General features: G+C 35.4%; 1 protein-coding gene across 3 annotated transcripts; it reads right to left on the bottom strand.

The window, feature by feature from the left end:
* Nucleotides 1–2,865: 2,865 nt before the first annotated feature.
* LOC129882096 (DNA glycosylase/AP lyase ROS1) lies at nt 2,866–13,092 on the bottom strand. Of its 3 annotated transcripts, none has more exons than XM_055956243.1 (20): nt 12,986–13,092; nt 11,852–12,523; nt 9,577–11,328; nt 9,137–9,496; nt 8,456–8,546; nt 7,001–8,351; nt 6,797–6,876; nt 6,624–6,708; nt 6,452–6,543; nt 6,313–6,381; nt 5,976–6,012; nt 5,806–5,888; nt 4,874–5,338; nt 4,711–4,747; nt 4,532–4,589; nt 4,103–4,242; nt 3,948–4,013; nt 3,748–3,862; nt 3,622–3,660; nt 2,866–3,306 (listed from the first exon to the last, which is right to left on the bottom strand). In XM_055956243.1, exons 2-20 carry the CDS (start codon nt 12,375–12,377, stop codon nt 3,188–3,190), a joined length of 5,565 nt encoding a protein of 1,854 aa, XP_055812218.1. In that variant the 5' UTR covers nt 12,378–12,523; nt 12,986–13,092; the 3' UTR covers nt 2,866–3,187. The 3 variants fall into 3 exon arrangements, with proteins under 3 accessions (XP_055812218.1, XP_055812219.1, XP_055812220.1); XM_055956244.1 differs by having other exon boundaries at nt 11,852–12,427; nt 12,986–13,091; XM_055956245.1 differs by having other exon boundaries at nt 11,852–12,417; nt 12,986–13,090.
* Between the last annotated feature and the right edge of the window lie 4,913 nt (nt 13,093–18,005).

The following is an 18,005-nucleotide window of genomic DNA, read 5'->3' as shown; positions in this document are numbered from 1 at the left end:
TTACCAAATTTTGTTGAAACACAGAGAACTCTGCATCTCCTTTCCCTTCCGCACCCAAACACTGAGCAGTTTCATAATCCAAATCTGCCATGAATATATTTCGAGATCTCTGTATGGAGCTACGGATATTCAGCTTCTCGTGATTGTTCGGATGTTTCCCAGAGCGTTGTTGACGTAGATTTATGTTTTAACTTAGATATGCAGCATCGATTATGACTTATGAGTATCCGAGATCTCTGTCATTGTGATATTTGTTAAGTAATTATTTGAAAGCATGAGAATAGATGCTTTTGAGGTGATTCATGTGCTAATTTTAGTCGAAATGAAGTTTATTTGAATTTATAGCATTGATTATGAGTACTTAAGATCTTTCTATGATTTGATTGAGATACCTGTTAATTAATTACTTGGAAACGTGGACATAGATGCATTCGAGGTGATTGATGTGCAAAATGTAGTCGAATTGAAGTTTATTTGAATTTATAGCATTGATTATGAGTACTTGAGATCTCTCTGTGATATGATTGGGATACCTGTTAAGTAACTACTTGGAAATCTGGAAATAGATGCATTCGAGGTGATTGATGTACAACTTGTAGTCGAAATGAAGTTCATTTGAATTTATAGGATTGATTATGAGTACTTGAGATCTCTCTGTGATGTGATTGGGATACCTGTTAAGTAACTACTTGGAAATCTGGAAATAGATGCATTCGAGGTGATTGATGTACAAATTGTAGTCGAAATGAAGTTCATTTGAATTTATAGCATTGATTATGAGTACTTGAGATCTCTCTGTGATGTGATTGGGATACCTGTTAAGTAACTACTTGGAAACCTGGAAATAGACGCATTCGAGATGGTTGATGTACAAATTGTAGTCGAAATGAAGTTCATTTGAATTTATAGCATTGATTATGAGTACATGAGATCTCTCTGTCATTGAGATATTTGTCAGGTAATTCTTTGAAAACACAAAATAGATGCTTTTGAGGTGATTGATGTGCTAATTGTAGTTGAAATGAAATTCATTTTTGAATTTACAACATGGATTATGAACACGAGATCTCTCTGTCATTGAGATATTTGTTAAGCAATTATTTGAAAACATCATAATAGATGCTTTTGAGGTGATTGATGTGTTAATTATAGTCGAAATAAAGTTCATTTGAATTTATAGCATTGATTATGAGTACGTGAGATCTCTCTGTCATTGAAATATTTGAAAACATGAAAGTAGATGCTTTTGAAGTGATTGATGTGCGAAATGTAGTCTAATTGAAGTTTATTTGAATTTACAGCATTGATTATGAGTACGTGAGATCTCTCTGTGATTAGTATACCTGTTGAGATCTCTCTGTGATTAAGATACCTGTTAAGTAATTACTTGATAACATGAAAAATAGATGTCTTTTGAGGTGATTGATGTGTGAGGTAGGTGTAGTCATATTGAAGTTGTAACACAGTGATATTAACATCAATGGTGATTTCTAGAGGAATCTGTGGTCAGCAGCGGTATTTTGCAGTGATATACATGTAACTGTGCAAGGTAAATATATCTGTGGAACATGTTTGTAGGTGTGCCCAGTGGTGTATGTCCTTAAGATTGCTATAACAAGTTTGTAAAGATTATTTTGAGGTGATTGATGTGAATTATAGTCGAATTGAAGTTTATTTGATTTTACAACATTGATTATGAGTAGACGAGATCTCTATGTGATTGGGATACCTGTTAAGTAGTCACTTGAAAACATGAAAATAGATGCCCTTTGAGGTGATTTATGTGCGTGGTAGGTGTAGTCAGATTGAAGTTGTAACACAGTGATATAAACATCATTGGCTATTTCTAGAGGAATCTGTGATTGGCAGCGGGATTTTGCAGTTATATACATGTAACTTTGCAAGGTGAATATATATGTCCTTATGATTTCTTTATTACAAGTTTGTAAACTTGCAAACTAAAGTGTAAAGTGGTTATATGTGGATCTTGGATTAAGATGAATGTGAGTTATTCCGTTTGTTGGTTTCCTTATATATCATGGTGTTAATGTGCTTTAGCTCGCAAAGAACGAGCTATGTGAGTTTGTTTGGTTCTAAAATCTCTTCTTCATATGTTCTGTATGCCAAAATCTACACAAAGTTAATGACAGATCTATTGAGACGTCGAACTCTAGGGCTTTTGGCTCAAATATGAAATCAGATATATAGCTCAAAATCCACCCTCTCAAAATTCTTCGTTCTAAAATTTGAATATGCTACTTCACATGTTTATGCTCATCTTATAGCTAATGCTTATGTGCAGGTTGAGAGATGCCCTCCATGTTCTTCTGATGACATTTAATAAGGTTTTCTCAGCTTCAAACAAAGGTATGATGTAAGAACAAAACAACTGTTAGGACTTTAAGTGTCTTTATGCATCTCCTTTCAGTTGTGATTTTCAAAACTGTATGTCTAGCTAGTAGTTGCAAACAGCAAATGTATTTGATAGATGTATTTCTGTGATGTCTTGGCTGACTTATGAAGTATGAATAGTAGGGGTATTATTTCAAGCTAAATCTCTACGCTAGTATCCACGAATATAATGAATATATTGGTATACTCCTTGCAAGTCCTGTTTTTTATATTTACCCTCGAGTCTTCACATTATAACGTTGTTTACTTGTTCAAGCTATTACTACTTGATAACATTTTGGTGCAGCTTCTGTCTTTAGCAAAAAAGGGTTTTGTAGATATTTTTGCGTGCTTGCACTTTGCCAACGAGAAACCATTCCTTTTATACATTACCATTGGGTTTAGTTTTAATATTTGCCTCATGTTTTGTGAGGTGGTGCCAAACCAGTTCTTTTGTAATTTAGGATCCGAGTGTACATGGAAGAGTACCAATTTTTATTACTCTTTCTATCCTTTGAAGAGAAAATGAGAACCAACTGAATTTGGGATCTCATTGGGCAAAAAGAGCACTAGCCTGTTGAATAATCCAATGATTGTCGCTTATAGAAATGACCACCCTAAGTATCAACTACAAGTAATCGATTATCATCTCATTTTCTCTTTTGCTACAACTTACTTACATGTTAGAGAATACCTATCTTCTTTCTTTTCTAAGGTTTAAAACATCATGGTACTGAATATTGTTAGCTTGCTCAGCCCGGATGGCTGCCTTGCTGATTCAGTAGGACACTGTTACCTAGTTTTCATCTGGCTTTCCTTTTGTCCTAGTCAACTTGCTGGCTGGAAAGTGCAACCGTGCCATCAGTGGTCTTGGGGCTCGTATCTTCTTGTCAAAACCCCTCACACAAACAAATCCTGCGAATTACAATTCTTTATCAGAAAACAAATAAAAGGTTTTGCAGTTAGGGATAACACTTCTTTCCCTTAAGCTACATGAACGATTACTACTTCCTTATAAGTTTGTTTTTTATGATATGGTCCGATGAGCGTATAAGGCAAAAAGGAAACTCGACATGCTTGGTGCTTATGCCGGCTTAATTTGAGAGTCTTTCTGAATTTGCATAATGATGTAACATGCATGCTTTTCATTGATTTACTTAGTAGAAATGGATAAGAAGCTAAGACAAGCTTTTGAGCCTCTGTTTGACCTGAGGTTTTCGATCTACATACCTCTCCAAAAGCAATGTTGGATACTTTCTGTGGTTAGGCCTGATTAACAGAGAACACACTTAAATGTTATTTTACTCCCAAAGCTTTTTAAGAGATAAGTAAGGTTTCATCCTTCAGTTTGTTTACCTTTGAATATTGATGGTATAGAGGTTCCGAAGTAAACTGTCCGTCGTGGCAGATCCCATAGCCAATTTCTTGGGACATCAATTGGCTTGAGGCTGGATTCATGGTCCGCAAAAACCTGAGGAATAGCGAAATGCTATTATTAGAACCTTATCAAATGCAAAAATGCTTGCATGAGTTGAGGAAAAGTTGGTTGTATTCACCTCGTTAACCTGGAAGTATGTACCATTGAGCGGAAAGCTACCTCTCATAGCCGTTCTACATGGTATCTGTCAAGAGAAGTATATTCAGAGCTGATTAGAATTATCATCTCACTTTCCCATGACATATACTATAACAGTTTGTTCTCGTTTCTTACCAGAATTGTCCCTCTCACCGTTTGAGCATGTGCTTCACGTATGCTGTTGCATGCAAAACATGTTTCATCATCACATAGTCTACCAGTTTCTTGGGAGTTGCATTGTCTTCCCGGTGGCTGAATTGAATCCGACGTTTCACCTGACATGGGTTTGGTACATAAGGGAGAATTAAGTTATAGAGAGCCTGAGGAAAAGTTAAACCTATTTATAGCCAAATTACCCTCTACCGCTGTAGTGCAAACTACTATTGAATTGGAACCTGGGACTTGCTCAGTCCAGCTTAGCTATGCAAAGTGTTCCTTACAAACATGAGTTCTCTAATTAATCAGTTTACAGGTTACAGTAGTTCAGTGATAGGAACCGGTTTCTTTGCATAGTTTTCAAAAGGGTTCCTCTTATGTGCTATATTACATTAATTGAAATCTTACCAGGTGTCCATATTGCCAGAAGATAGGAGGATGGATCATCTGGTTCTCTTTTCTCGAACTGCAACATGAAAAGACGTAATTATCAGGAGGATCAATTTAAATATCAGCTTACATGCTGCTTATATATGGATATAAAACTGATGTAGTATTAGCCAATCAAAAAAAGAAGAAAAACTGACCCCTTCCAGAAGAGGATGAGAATCCGGAAGTTCATATCTGTGGATGGAGAAACAATTGATGGTAAGTAAAAACAAATTTATGAGAATTGCATAGCCTAGGAAAAAATTGGCTACCCTACTGTATTGGGTGATCTATCAGAAGTTATTTGGAGCATCCACTTACACTTGGTGTTCAGTTCTGAGACGGCTTATATGCTTAAGTTTAGGTGTGGGAATTGAAGCAGCTGCTGGAGTTAAAGCTACTAAGGCTTTTGACATTTCAACCTGTTGAAGCTCCATATTGTTTTGCACAAAGTTCTTCACATTTTGAGTGAACTGCGCCATATTCAATTCAATTGTAGGAATTTCATTAGGATCTTCAAAGCAAACATCTTCAATGTCGATTTCAGGAGCTTCATGCTCTGGCTCAGGTGTGGCAGGCTCTTCGACAATGGGCTCTGGTGTTGCTGGCACCTCAATAATAGGTGCGGAGTTGATCAATTTGGGATGCTCTAATGGTGTTTGATTAGCCTGGGGTAAGGGCAGCGGCTGTTGATTGAAGTTCTGGAATGGATTCTGGCCAGCTGCTTTGTTCTCTGTTGCACTCACTATACTTTTCTCTTCTGGTGCTGGTAGGGCAAGCCTTGCGCTGAATGAGAAACATGTCAAGTACCATATGTGAAAAACAGTGCATTCAGTTTTAGATTATGAAATTGCTAATCTAGTTATAATGCATTACTTGAATGTACTGACAAGAAGGGTATTTGCTTAAGTTTGGAGATGTAGGAGTTCTATCATTTACAAAAAGAGATCCGTGAATATGAAAGTTTCTGCCAAAGTTGCTTCATCACTGAGTGACTGACAGTTTGTCATACGCTTCATGGATGAGTTAAAATACTGACAGGTTAGCTTAAATGCAAATTTTGTGTTGTCTGAGTAAGAGTAAATAGATTCGTCAAATCTAGTTTCAGCAGCCACATTCTGGAACTATGATTCTTTGGACTAGGTGTAGAGCAGCTTGAGAAGAACTAATAAAGATAGTCATACAAGAGATAACTAATTCCTTGCATGAAAGTATATAGAATAATAGGCAATTATATAGAATAATAGGCAAACCTTGCAAAAGCACTTGCAAAGTGTCTGCATTCTCCTCTCATCGGACATGCGTTGCAGTTGGGTTTGCTTTTTGAACAGAAGACCTAATGAAGTAGCAATGAAATTGATTCAAACTGTGATGGCAGATATACACTAGTTCTAGGGGAGAGTAACTACTGTTGTAGACATACCTTTCCAAAAGTGATCATATGGTAATGCAACTCATATCTGTAATCAAGTAGGATTTGAATCAGTAAATGCATCACTTGATTAGAAGAAAAAGTAACTTTTTACTTACAAGTACTATGCATGTATATCAGTTATTACTCCCTTTGAAGAAATCAGCTAACCCTAATCTATAAGTCCCTGTGCACTTCCTTAAAATCGAAATCTTTTCATTCACTGTGCAGTATACTGTTATAATTGGATGTTTCAATAAGCTGACATGGAACCACTTACATTTAATAGTAAATTGATGCTCGTCAACCAGGCCTGGTCAAAATAGTGTTAGAATAGGGTGTTACTTACAATGTTCTCTGATCAAGCTTGCAGAGACGTGGCCAGAGGTATTTTTGAATAGACTCCAGCACTGGGTACCTGTAGAGATACATCAGAGTTAGACTGTGTAGGCAATTTTAGATAATTTGTATGTACACAAGATACTCACAGTTCCAGAAGATGCAATTGTAGCGACTCCGGCAGTGGCTGCAGGGGCACCCATCCAAGTCTAACAGCTATACGCCCAACGTTTGTGTCGACCTTATTAAAGACATGATTAGTGGGAACACAGGCTATTTTCATATTAATTACGTCTTCAAAAATTGGTTCAGAAATCTTACAGGAAAAGCAAGGTTGTGAAGTGTTAAAAGTCGCACACACTCTACGCTCTTCAGGCCCAAGCCTCTGATGCTTAATAGATACTCTCTGATACCATGCATGTGAATTTGTTTAGTTGGTGCAGAGGAATAATGGATAAACATGGAAGAAATTATTTGGTCAATTGAAAGCTTACTTTGCCTTGTCTGGTGGAACGTCTCTCAGCCATTCAAGATCAATACTTCCATGTTCTCTAAAAATCCGATTAAGGAAGTCCTGCAATTGTTCAGTTTTGGTTGAACAGTCTCTTAAGGTTTGGGAATTACTGTGGTAGATGAATGATGAAGGAGTTCCGATTTTTAAACAATTAGGCTGTTAATTGCAATTTTCACTGATGTACCTTGATTCTCTCTGCTAGCATATTGTTCATTCCCCGTTCTCTTATGGTATGGGCTATCTCATTGACATCTGCACACCTCACTGCATCCCAGTCCAGTGAATCCATTGTGTTTGCTGTCCTTTCTCTTTTCTTACCGTTGCTCTCAGCCTGTAACCTTAAACTGTCCCAGTCAACATTCTGCTTCTCTTTTACAGGGCGTTCCTTTTTATCTTTGGTATTGTGATTTGCTCTGTCTAATGTGTTTCCAGCATGGTTTTTTCCGTTGTTTGAGCTTGACCTCGAAGCTGTCTGCTCAGACTTACTTGAATCAACAACTACACTGACCTCCTCTCTGACATTTACAATGGCTTCTGAAAATGTTGGTGCTTCTGCTACTTGCTGCATATTATTGCTCTCTTCTATTTGAACTTGTAGCTCAAAATTGACTACTGGATCATCAATTGTTGCTGTGTACACCTTATTTTGATGGTTATTGCATGAGATGTAAGTTTCACTCATCTCTCCATACAGTGCTTGATTTGCAGGCTCTGCTGATAATTTACTTTGTTCGGGGGCACCAAGTTCCCTAGAGAGGTCTGACAATTTTGCAGCTTCTTCCAAATCACTTTTGAACTTGGTTTGTTGTGCTCCTGAATTAGACATCGTACAACCTAAATAGCTACAAGGACAGTCATTTTCTATTGAGCCTATGTGATTCTCCCCATCCTTCTGAAAGTGTGAACAACATGCCACATGTTTTAGTTGGCCAGTTATATCCTTTTCCAGTAAGATGTTTTCTCTTTTCTGATCCTGGACTCCTAGTGATTTAGAAGTCCCTGCCAGATGTAGTAATTTCAAAAATGAAGCGGAGCCCGAAAAGTTGCTTGATTCAGTTCCTTCAGAAGTTTGAGCAGCTGAAAAATTCGTAGAGTCTTGAGAAGAAAGTACAGAATTCTGAGAAGAGAGCAAATCGTCTGGTTCTACTTGATCCCTCAAAAATCTTGTTGCTGCATTTGCTGTAGCCGATCCATACGTTCTTGATTCATGATGAACACATGAACTTTCTCTTGAAGAACCAGGTTGCTGCAATAAAGAATTTTCAGTTGAACTAGCACAGTTAGTGCTATTTTCACTTGATTCACAGCTGTGAACAGCTGTTTTTTCATCATCTGACTCTGCACTGGAGATTCTGAAAAACTCCTGACCAAGAGTTGGTTGAGTTGATTGATCGTCATGCCATCCAATTCTATCATCAGGTTCCAGGGTACTCACTTCAGGTTCTTCAATAATGATACGTGTTCTCTCTTCATTCTTTCCCACACCGATGTCTGACTTGAGAGGGAACCGAGCAGCAAGTGTCATGAATGCAGAGCTATAAAGTGGATAAAGTACTTCATTGGAACTCAATATTTTAAATTTCTTATGGATGTACCAGAAAAGGGAAAATAAAAAATTGTGGTTTGAAGTCTAGCTTACCTAGACAGGTGGTCTGAGACATTCTGTGTCAGGAAAACTCCAACTACAGAGTCTACAACAGATCCCTTCCAAGGAGAGAATCGCCTGTCTCCTGTCTCACCCAAAAAATAGAAGAAATGGTCAATGAAACAAAAGATAACAATGTCACATGCACATCTTGTTTGTTTCTTGTATGGCCCGTTGTCAACTATAATTTAATAGATGACTAAAAGGAAAAACAACAAGGTAACATGGAATCTTGTTTGAGGTTGATGATTGGTGTGCAATGCTAGTGTTAGTCATGTCTTCTATTATCTATTATCTAATAGTGCTGATTTTATATGAATAATGTGTGATGATATAATACTTTTGCATATGAAGTACAGGGAGATACTTGCTTCTTCCATCATAATCCACTTCCTCTTTATGAGACCATACATGTGTATAGGTCTGTGTCAGGTTGGGTTTTAGGTTTCTTTCTTGACCTTACAGGTGCATCTGTATTTGTCAGGTTGGAATAGTTAGGTTTACTTATTGCTACTGCATCTTTAAATTACAAGTTGGTTAATAGTGACGGTTTGTGACACTTCTCATCCTATTTAGTCTAGCAAATATTTAATGTTGACTGCTCTTCTAGTCAAACGAATCAGGGGATGTTTATTTGATAGTCACTACAAAGATATGAAAACTTTGTATACTTACCTTGAACAAGACGCATCCGTGCCACAAATGAGTCTACTCGTCCATGAAACACTTCACGTTCTGATTCCCACCATTTTGCCTTGTCTTCATCTGTACCATCAATGCCTTCACTATTTATATCTTGCAGCAAAAGCTTCCATACCCTAGTGGTCTCATCATCAAGGTCAACCTTGGGTCGGGGTCGTCGTTTTCTAACAAATGATCCCTCAAAAGGGACAATACTTCCATCTCTTTGATAAATAACAAGGGCATTTTCTGCATATTGGTATGGATGTATGCTTTCTCTATTTAAATCAAGATGCTGTAAGCATTCAGCAATTTCATCAACTGGAGATCTCCAAGTTATAGCTGGTATGGAACCTGCATTCAATTTTGTGAGCAATTAAAGTCCACATCTTATTTGATAGTTATCTGAAAGTTAAAAATATAGCTTCAACCACCTCTTGCATTTGTTGTGAACTGTGGTCGGGCATACATATGAGATGCTGTGGAACTGACTAGGATGCTTCTCTTTGACCTCTTTTTTGTTCTCATTATTGCACGGGTGTCGGCAACCAGGGCTTCCATGCATGTATTAGGTTGATTTGAGTTTTCATATCTTTCTCCAAATTCAGATACCATTGCTTCTTTGATTGAAGAAGTAGGAAAGTGTTTGCAAATTTCAAGCAGTGATGCTAGGTCACGTACTTTACTTATGCTTTTTGATCTTTTCCTTCTTAACCCCTCTGCTTCCACAAATGCTGGTACAAGTTCCCGATTTGGCATTAAGTTATTAGCATGGTCATTTGCAGACGTACTGGCTTGGGAAAGACCAATGTTACTCCGAGTCAAAGACAGATAGTTAATTTCACATGTAAAAGGCTTATTGTAAGATGTTGCTGAGGGATGGCCCTTCTCTGTCCTCTTTTTCTTGTAAATTGTAGGAAAGTGCATCCCTTGGGTACTCTGAGCATAAGGTTCATTTACTGGGAGAATTGCTTGATATGCCTGTATGGAGTTGAAATAGGCTCCCCTGACATTTGTGCTGTAAAGTTTTGCTTCATCAGTTCTAAAAGAGCGTCGTCTTTTCAGGGCTCTTTCTGGTGTTTCCTGGATCAAGCATGCGCTGCTGCTGCAGTTGGAACTATTCGGGCTCTTTGGTGTCATTTCTAAAATGCTTGCCTGTTTATCATGAGTTTCATCTGAGAAAACGATTTTACACTTCCCTCTTGAGATTTCATTTTGATTGTTCATGGGGAATTTACCATGATTCAGGCCAATCTTCTTCAGAGTGGAAGGGTCAGGGTATGACATTTCATGATGGCTTTGGCAAGTTTTCAGCTCCTGATTTGAACATGTGAGGTCATAAAATGAGCCAAGTTCTGCCTTTGCTGTTGCGGCTTCAATACCCTTTCCAGGATGCACACTAGAATTGGATTGATTCTCATGCAAGTCCTCCACAGTTGAAGATGGCCAGTGTGATGAGTTTTCATCACTTAATCTGCTTTCAGAATCAAAATTCAATGATCTCCTGGGGAATCTTCTTGGTCGAGAAACATTTGGTGGATCTATGGTTCCCTCTTTGGCGGGATTTGGTGCAAACTTCTTGACTTGATTTCTTCTGATATAGGTCCTCCTTGCTCTTTGGATTTTTCCAGAACCTGGAAGATGGCCCTCGTGTCTAGTTATATCGTATACCTCATCTGAGGGTGTGCCTGGAGGGTCCTCAATGTTGTTTCTTCGGACATATTTCCTCTTTTCTTTTTTTGTTCCCATTGAACTATGCTGCTGGGGAGTTTTTGGTTTAGGAGTCCTTTTATACTCACCTTCTATTACCACTTTAGGTCGGTGCTTCTTCCTTCGTTTCTGCTGTGGTGTATTATTCTGTTCAGCATTCTGATCGACTGCCTTTTCTATCACGTGCTTTTCCGACAGTTCCGATATGTTCAAGACCAGCCCCGACTGCTCTGTGTTCTGTTGGAGATCATTTGCTTCTGCTCTCTTTAATGTATCTTTGCTTGACTGTATCTGTCTTGCTATTGGTGTCGCGTTAATGTCTAGACTTGGCGCATCAGATGCTGGCCCTTTCTTCTTGATCTGATATGGTGTTATTGGTTCAAACTGGAATGCATTGTTGCTGCTCAAGTCCTCATCTGTCATTCTAGTTGGTGAATTCAGGTTAAAAGGGAATCTCGAGCAAATAGAGCTTCCATCTGCATGATAAGCACCTCTTTCATATTAGTTCATGGAGGAAATCTCAGAATGGAAACAACTCTGTTTTAACGATTCCAGTTGCTATGCTAAACAAAAAGAAACAAAACAGGACTAATTGAAAAAGCGTCACTTATTGGATAGTATACAGTCAGAGAAAACACATGTCAGATATGCTACACATCACTGTTAGTTTACCTCTGATAAGGTACTTGATTCAGTAGTTCGTCTAATTGGAACTTTATGAAGTGTTCAATAGGATGTTCAACTCAATGCTAGTTAATTTGTCCATGAGGAAACGTAATTTTTACTTGAATCTAAACTGATAACTGATCTTATTCTATTCTGTTCTCTATCCTTTTGCAGGTCTTTGTTATCCATGAAGACACAGCCATTGAGCTACATTAAAGTCACTTACGACATATACAAGGAATGTGATTGTCGTAACTTTGAAGTTTCTACAGGCATTATGCATTTCAATTATGCTATAGGATGATGAGTCAAATGAATATTTCGATTCTTTACCTGCATCCTGGGAACTGGTGAGGGAATTGAAGGAACCATTCACGGTAAAATTAGTTTCTACATTTGCATTTTCAGTGACGGCTGTAGAGCCAGCAGCATGTGCTAAGGCCAAGAGATGTCCGAAAGACACATTACTCCATTCATCTACATCATCCGTAGATACGTTATTGCACATTTTAATATTGTTGTCACCATACATTTTGGATTCTGTCCCTGCTGCTGCTTCCCAAGCGTCAAAATACTCTGTTACAGTTGCTGAATTCATCGAACCACAGCATGCAGCCGCACGTTGAGCTTGAGGTTCTTGCAAGAAATCCCTCAATTCTATCTGGTTCACTTGGCTTAGATCTTGCCCTTGTGAAATTCTCTGTGATTCCACCCCATTACTTTGTCCTGGCTGATTTTGTTGCCTATTCCCATATATGATTGGTGGCAAGCTTGGTTTTGCTGGAGTCGTTGGAAACCATGAAGTTCCAATCTGAAAATCATCTGCTTGTGGAATCAAGCTTCCTTCCCTTCCGGCCATACCGCTGCGGCAGTGACCGGTAAAAATCCAATCTTTCTGCCTTTATTTCCCTTAATTAGACAGAAATGATAAGCAGATTTTTGCAGGAATAAATTCAAAGTAGTATCTCATAGAAAAAACAAATAAAACTGCACTATGAAATCATCCTGCAAAAGAAAACCATACAAGACATAAGGAAATCAAAAAAAAATAAAATTCAGGAAGAGAAAACAGAATATCTGAAGAATCTTCAAAAAACATAATTTTTAAGAACCCCTTGTACTCAAATTTGTAAAATTACACCAAAAGCATTTTTTTTCAGTACAGATCCCACAAAGACTAGCCTATCTACTGGTCCTGCCATGGTGGAGTCAGTGAGTGGAGGTTGAAAATGAAATGTAATTAAATTGGAAATTTCATTTTAATTAATTCTAACATATAAGTAACAAAATTAGGTTTGATCAGTGACAGATTGTAGCAATCTGGATGAACAAACAAAATCTGTATAAGATCTTTAATCCTTTACCAGTAAAATGCTGTTTTTTTTCTTCTTCAGTTTTTTTATCTACAAATTAGAGAAAATCTACCATGTAATAAATTGGGAGTATAGTGAATTCTTACACTCTCACCTGAATAAATGGAATTCTGCCGGAGATCTTACAGAGGCAGTGGACGGCAAATTGAAGGAAAAAATGAAACTGAGTATTCCATAAAGGAGAGAGAGAAAGTAGGAAAGAAGCCAAACAGAAATACCAGGGCTTTTATTCTCGTAATATGAGATAAAGCTCTTTGAGAAACTTACTACCTCTTCTCCCGGTAAACAATATAATATTCCTATATTTTTATAGGAATATTTTATTATTTGTCTTATTTATATTTAATTTAGTTTAATATACAAGCACAGATAGAGTACGGACTTGAGTACGGATTTAGGATTTAGAATTTACGATAGTAATAATTGAGTTTACAATTAATTATTTACGTAGATTGAGCTGGAAGGTTGCGTAGATTGAGCTAGAAGCTTGAATATGTGTTTGGCCGAATTTAATAACGTTTGCTCTAATAATATATTCATGTTAAGAAACTAATATATATATATTTGAGCAAAAGTTGTTGAGTTTTCGAAAATCATTATATTGTACTTTAGCTTCGTCTTTCAATACGATATAAGAAAATGTTTACACTAATAAAAAACATAAACTTTAACTCAATAATAAAATTATGTGAAGAAACACATTATTTTGTCATGGTGTTCTTCATTTTTAGTTATTTGTTATTTGTTTGGTGATATTATTTTGGATTTTTTTTTGATTTGTCTGAAACAATCTATCTTTAATGTAAGAGTAAGATTTGTGTATATTCGATTTTCTTTAAATCTTAATTTGTAAGATTATATATGATTATTGTAATAAAAATGCATATTTTATTTTATAATTTATCTATAAAAAAGGGGTGCGGTTAAGTTTTTTCATGCAGCATACGTACTTTAGGTAGAACATATTAGCTAAGGGTATAGAAGTAATTTCAGCGGTCAAACAACTTACACGGCGTGTGAAGCGGCTAAGAAGACTTGATTCATTTAGGGACGTTTGTCACGTGAATATCGCGTGAACTGTCCTTTTTTTTTAATTATTATTTTTATATTTGTGCATTTGACGCCGTTAGGGTTTCTGGTTGCATTATGAAATTGATTTGGATGAGTTTCCAAGGACTTTGACGGCACCGTTTGTGACGCCGTTTGTGGTCTGGTCCCCCTTTCAGTAGTACAAAACACGCTTTTCTAATTAGTGTGTGAGGGTCAGTTTCGGTATTTCCTTTATTGCATTCGGTGGGCTGAGGTGTTTTATGGATGTGATCAAGAAGGGCAACCGGTTCTTTTGGTCTTCTTTTTGATAGAATATAACTATATATTGGAAGGCAGTTTTGGCGGGTTATTTCGTGGGTCCTCCATTCAAAAATCAGTTAGTTTCAGTTTGTTAGTACTGTTATTATTATTGTCGTCGCTATTGCATGATTTGACGGCTGCGACTTCTTTCAGCAAAACTTTGATATCCTCTTTTGTTTAAAAATAACTTTTTTTATGCGTACCTTTTTATCGATTGTAAATAATATTTTTTTAAAAAAAGTTATTTATGACTTATTTTTTTATTACGGTATTCGATTAAACACAATATTTTTGAACAAAAAAGTTTTATCGTAGAGACTCATTTCTTGGGACAGAATTTTACTTTTAAGAACGGTATCGTTTTATCTGGGTGAAATTTGAAAAGACTATTCTAATCTTAATGGAGCAGATTACAAGGCCATTTATGTCTTGATGCTCAATTTTTCCTCTTTTATTTTTTCTTCTGAAATTTAATTTTGTGTCTTTGTTTTAGTGCTTTGAAAGTTTTGAGAATCTTTTATTCATATTATTCTTATATTTTAATGCTTTCTCTATTCATATTATTCTTATATTTTAATGCTTTCTCTTTCTTTCGCGCGACACATAATTTTATAATTAAAAATAATTTAATTTTGATTTGTATTGTATTTTTAATAAAATAATTTAACCGTATCAATATTTATGACACATTTTCATTATAAATTACGAATCTTCTTTTCTTTTTTAAATATTATATCCAATCAAATATCGTCTCACAAAATGTAAGTAGTTCCATACAAATAAGTTGACTTTATAGCAGACAATGTTCTAACAATTTCTTCAATTTGATGAAAAGTTACTTCCCATCTAATTTTAAGTCATAACATTGTAAAAATATAAGATTTTTGAAACTTGCATACTTAAGCATGCTATGCACCATGTTTAAAATTTTAAGAACCAAAAAATATTTTGGTATGTGTTATCTATGTTTTTGGTTTATAATTGCTCTAAGATTTGGTATTTTTGTTTTTTCAATTTTGTAAATAACATGCTTCAAATTAAATATATAAGATAAAATGAATGAAATATTATTATTGTTATTGTTAGTTAAGATTTTAGAGCCAAAAAGTAAAAACTAGCTATAGCTTTGTCCAATGATGACTCAGAAAAGCAATGGATAAAGTGATAGGCACACGTGACTTACCTAATAAGTGTTTTAATTTATTTTTTAAGAATTATTATCTAATTTTTTATTTTGATGTGTTGAAGATATAATTAATTTCGGTCGGCCAATGGAGGGGCCTATATTTGTTTATGCTGGCATTGGTCAAGCAAGCGCTATTTTTAGATCCTCGTTTTCTCTTTGGATTTAGTCGCACATAGTAATATCTGGTGGGATACAAGCTGTAGGAAGATACATGATTAGAAGGTCAAACTATTAAGCTTTTCTTGAATATAAATGTAATATTTTCTTAATTCTAATTTAGTATAATTTGATTACATGAGACATGAAAACATGATCAATATGAAAGTTTGAGAATTAAGGTAAAGATTAGTAGATAGTTGAGTGAGTCTTATCACACTTTATCTAGACTAACCTCCTCTCCGCTTTTTCTTACTAGTAATATTATTTAGGAATCACATATTTTTATTTTGTTATTTAGTATTTATTATTATCTGTTGGTTTATTTGCTTTGTATTTTTTTTTTGAGTTTTATTTTCTTGTAATTGTGCTTTGAATTCTTATTTTTTTTGGAAGCCAAGGGTGTCTAACGGAAACAACCTCTTTATCTTACAAAGGTAAGAGTAAGATATGCGTACATCCCCTCTTTTTCAAACCTAACTTGCGGATTGCATAGGGTATGTTATTTGTTAAGCGCAGATGTGAAGGCATATTTTGAGAATCTTTTTTCGTTCTCTCTGAATAATGAGCTAAAATATTTAACTTGTTTGTATTTTGCACCTCAATTCCGTCTCACTTCAACTTTACTCATATTGAATAAAATTGTAGTGCATGCATTCACTTTTGGTTGACAATCCAAAATCTGTGTCCAATAGACTCTTGAATTTCAATCATTTTCTTAATTTCATACTGAGCGAAATCTTAGTGATACATCGGACTATCCTTTTATATTTTGATTTGACATAATAGTCAACGGAAACATACATCTTGAGACCTCATATTTAGTATTGTTTTGACTCGCGCTGTGTTGTGTGAAACTCCTTTACATCTTTTTACTGTTCTCACATAAATGGTGGTTCAACTAAATTAACATTAACAGCGAATAACAAAATAAGAATACATATCATTTAAGTATAGTAAGTAATATATTTGTCTAAGAAACTATTGTGTATATTTTGTGTAATTTACACAAGTTCTATATTATTAAGATGTAATTACATTATTTTTCTACTTTTTTTTTAAATTAGATAAATTCCTTAAAATTTATGGATATTGGATACATTAGCAGACATTTGGATGCATAGAGAAGGGATGTATCAGAAAGGGGATAGAGATGTATCAAAGAGGGGGATAGGAATGTATTTGAGAGGAGATTTTTGATTTTTTTTTTATGATAAGCAATTTTAGAAATTATGATAAAATAATATCTGTATTTATGTAATTTTTTCTATTTTGTAAGTGATGCGGGTCAAAATGATTTCTCAAGTACTAGTCTCCCTAACTTATACTTTTCCTTATCAAGATTTTTATTTTAAGTGGGGCCAACAGCCCACTATTTTTCTTCATCTTTTTGGCTATAAATAAGGTCATTATTTGCAATATAAGAGGATGCACAGATACAAAAATATATACGGGTTTTCCTTCTACTCCTTTTTCTTTTCTCTTATTCTCTTTTCTTCTTATTTTGTTAAGACACTAAATGAAATGAATATTGAATATCTTGGTATAACCAAGAGTGTTTAAGGTCAAAAATATATTTTGAAAAAATTATTAATTTTGTCGTCTGGCCTATATTATGCAAAAATTAGTGCAATTGAAGCACATATGATCGTAAATTAGAAGTTTACTGATCTAAATATATTTGTGCTATGGCATGATCAAATAAGTCATTTTGGATCAATAATGATGAGACGAATTTTTGAAAATTTAACTGGACATCTATTAAAGAAGCAGAAGATTTTTAGAAATGATGAATATTCATGTGTTGCTTGTTATCAAGGCAAATTATTTGCCAGACCATCGATTTTGAAGGTTTGTATGAATTTTTTTGCCTTTTTAGAGCGTATACATGAAGATATATGTGGACCTATTTATCAATCTAATAGATTGTTTAAATATTTTATGGTCCTAATAAATGCATCATCTAGATGGTCTAATGTGTGTCTCTTATCATCTTGCAACCTGGCGTTTGTGAAGTTGTTAGCACAAAGAATAAGATTAGGGGCGCAATTTCCAGATTATCCAATTAAGGCCATTCACCTTGATAATGCTGGAGAATTTACATCTCAAGCTTTTGACGATTATTGCTTATCAATTGAGATAAAAATTGAACATCCTGTTGCTCATGTTCATACTCAAAGTGTCCTTGCAGAGTCATTTATTAAGCGCCTACAATTGAAAGCAAGATCTCTAATAATGAAAATAAAATTGTCAATTACTGTTTGAGGTCATGTTATTTTATGTGTAGGAGTACTTATACGTCTTCGATCGACATATTATAATAAATACTTTCCGTCACAATTAGTATTTGATCATGAGTGAAATAAAGCCCATTTTTAAATTTTTGATTGTGCGGTATACGTGCCTGTAGCACCACCACAAT

Source organism: Solanum dulcamara, chromosome 3 (genome assembly GCF_947179165.1).
Source record: "Solanum dulcamara chromosome 3, daSolDulc1.2, whole genome shotgun sequence".
Taxonomy (NCBI): domain Eukaryota; kingdom Viridiplantae; phylum Streptophyta; class Magnoliopsida; order Solanales; family Solanaceae; genus Solanum; species Solanum dulcamara.
The sequence above is the reverse complement of the archived record's forward strand: the minus strand, read 5'-3'. Positions and strand labels throughout refer to the sequence as shown.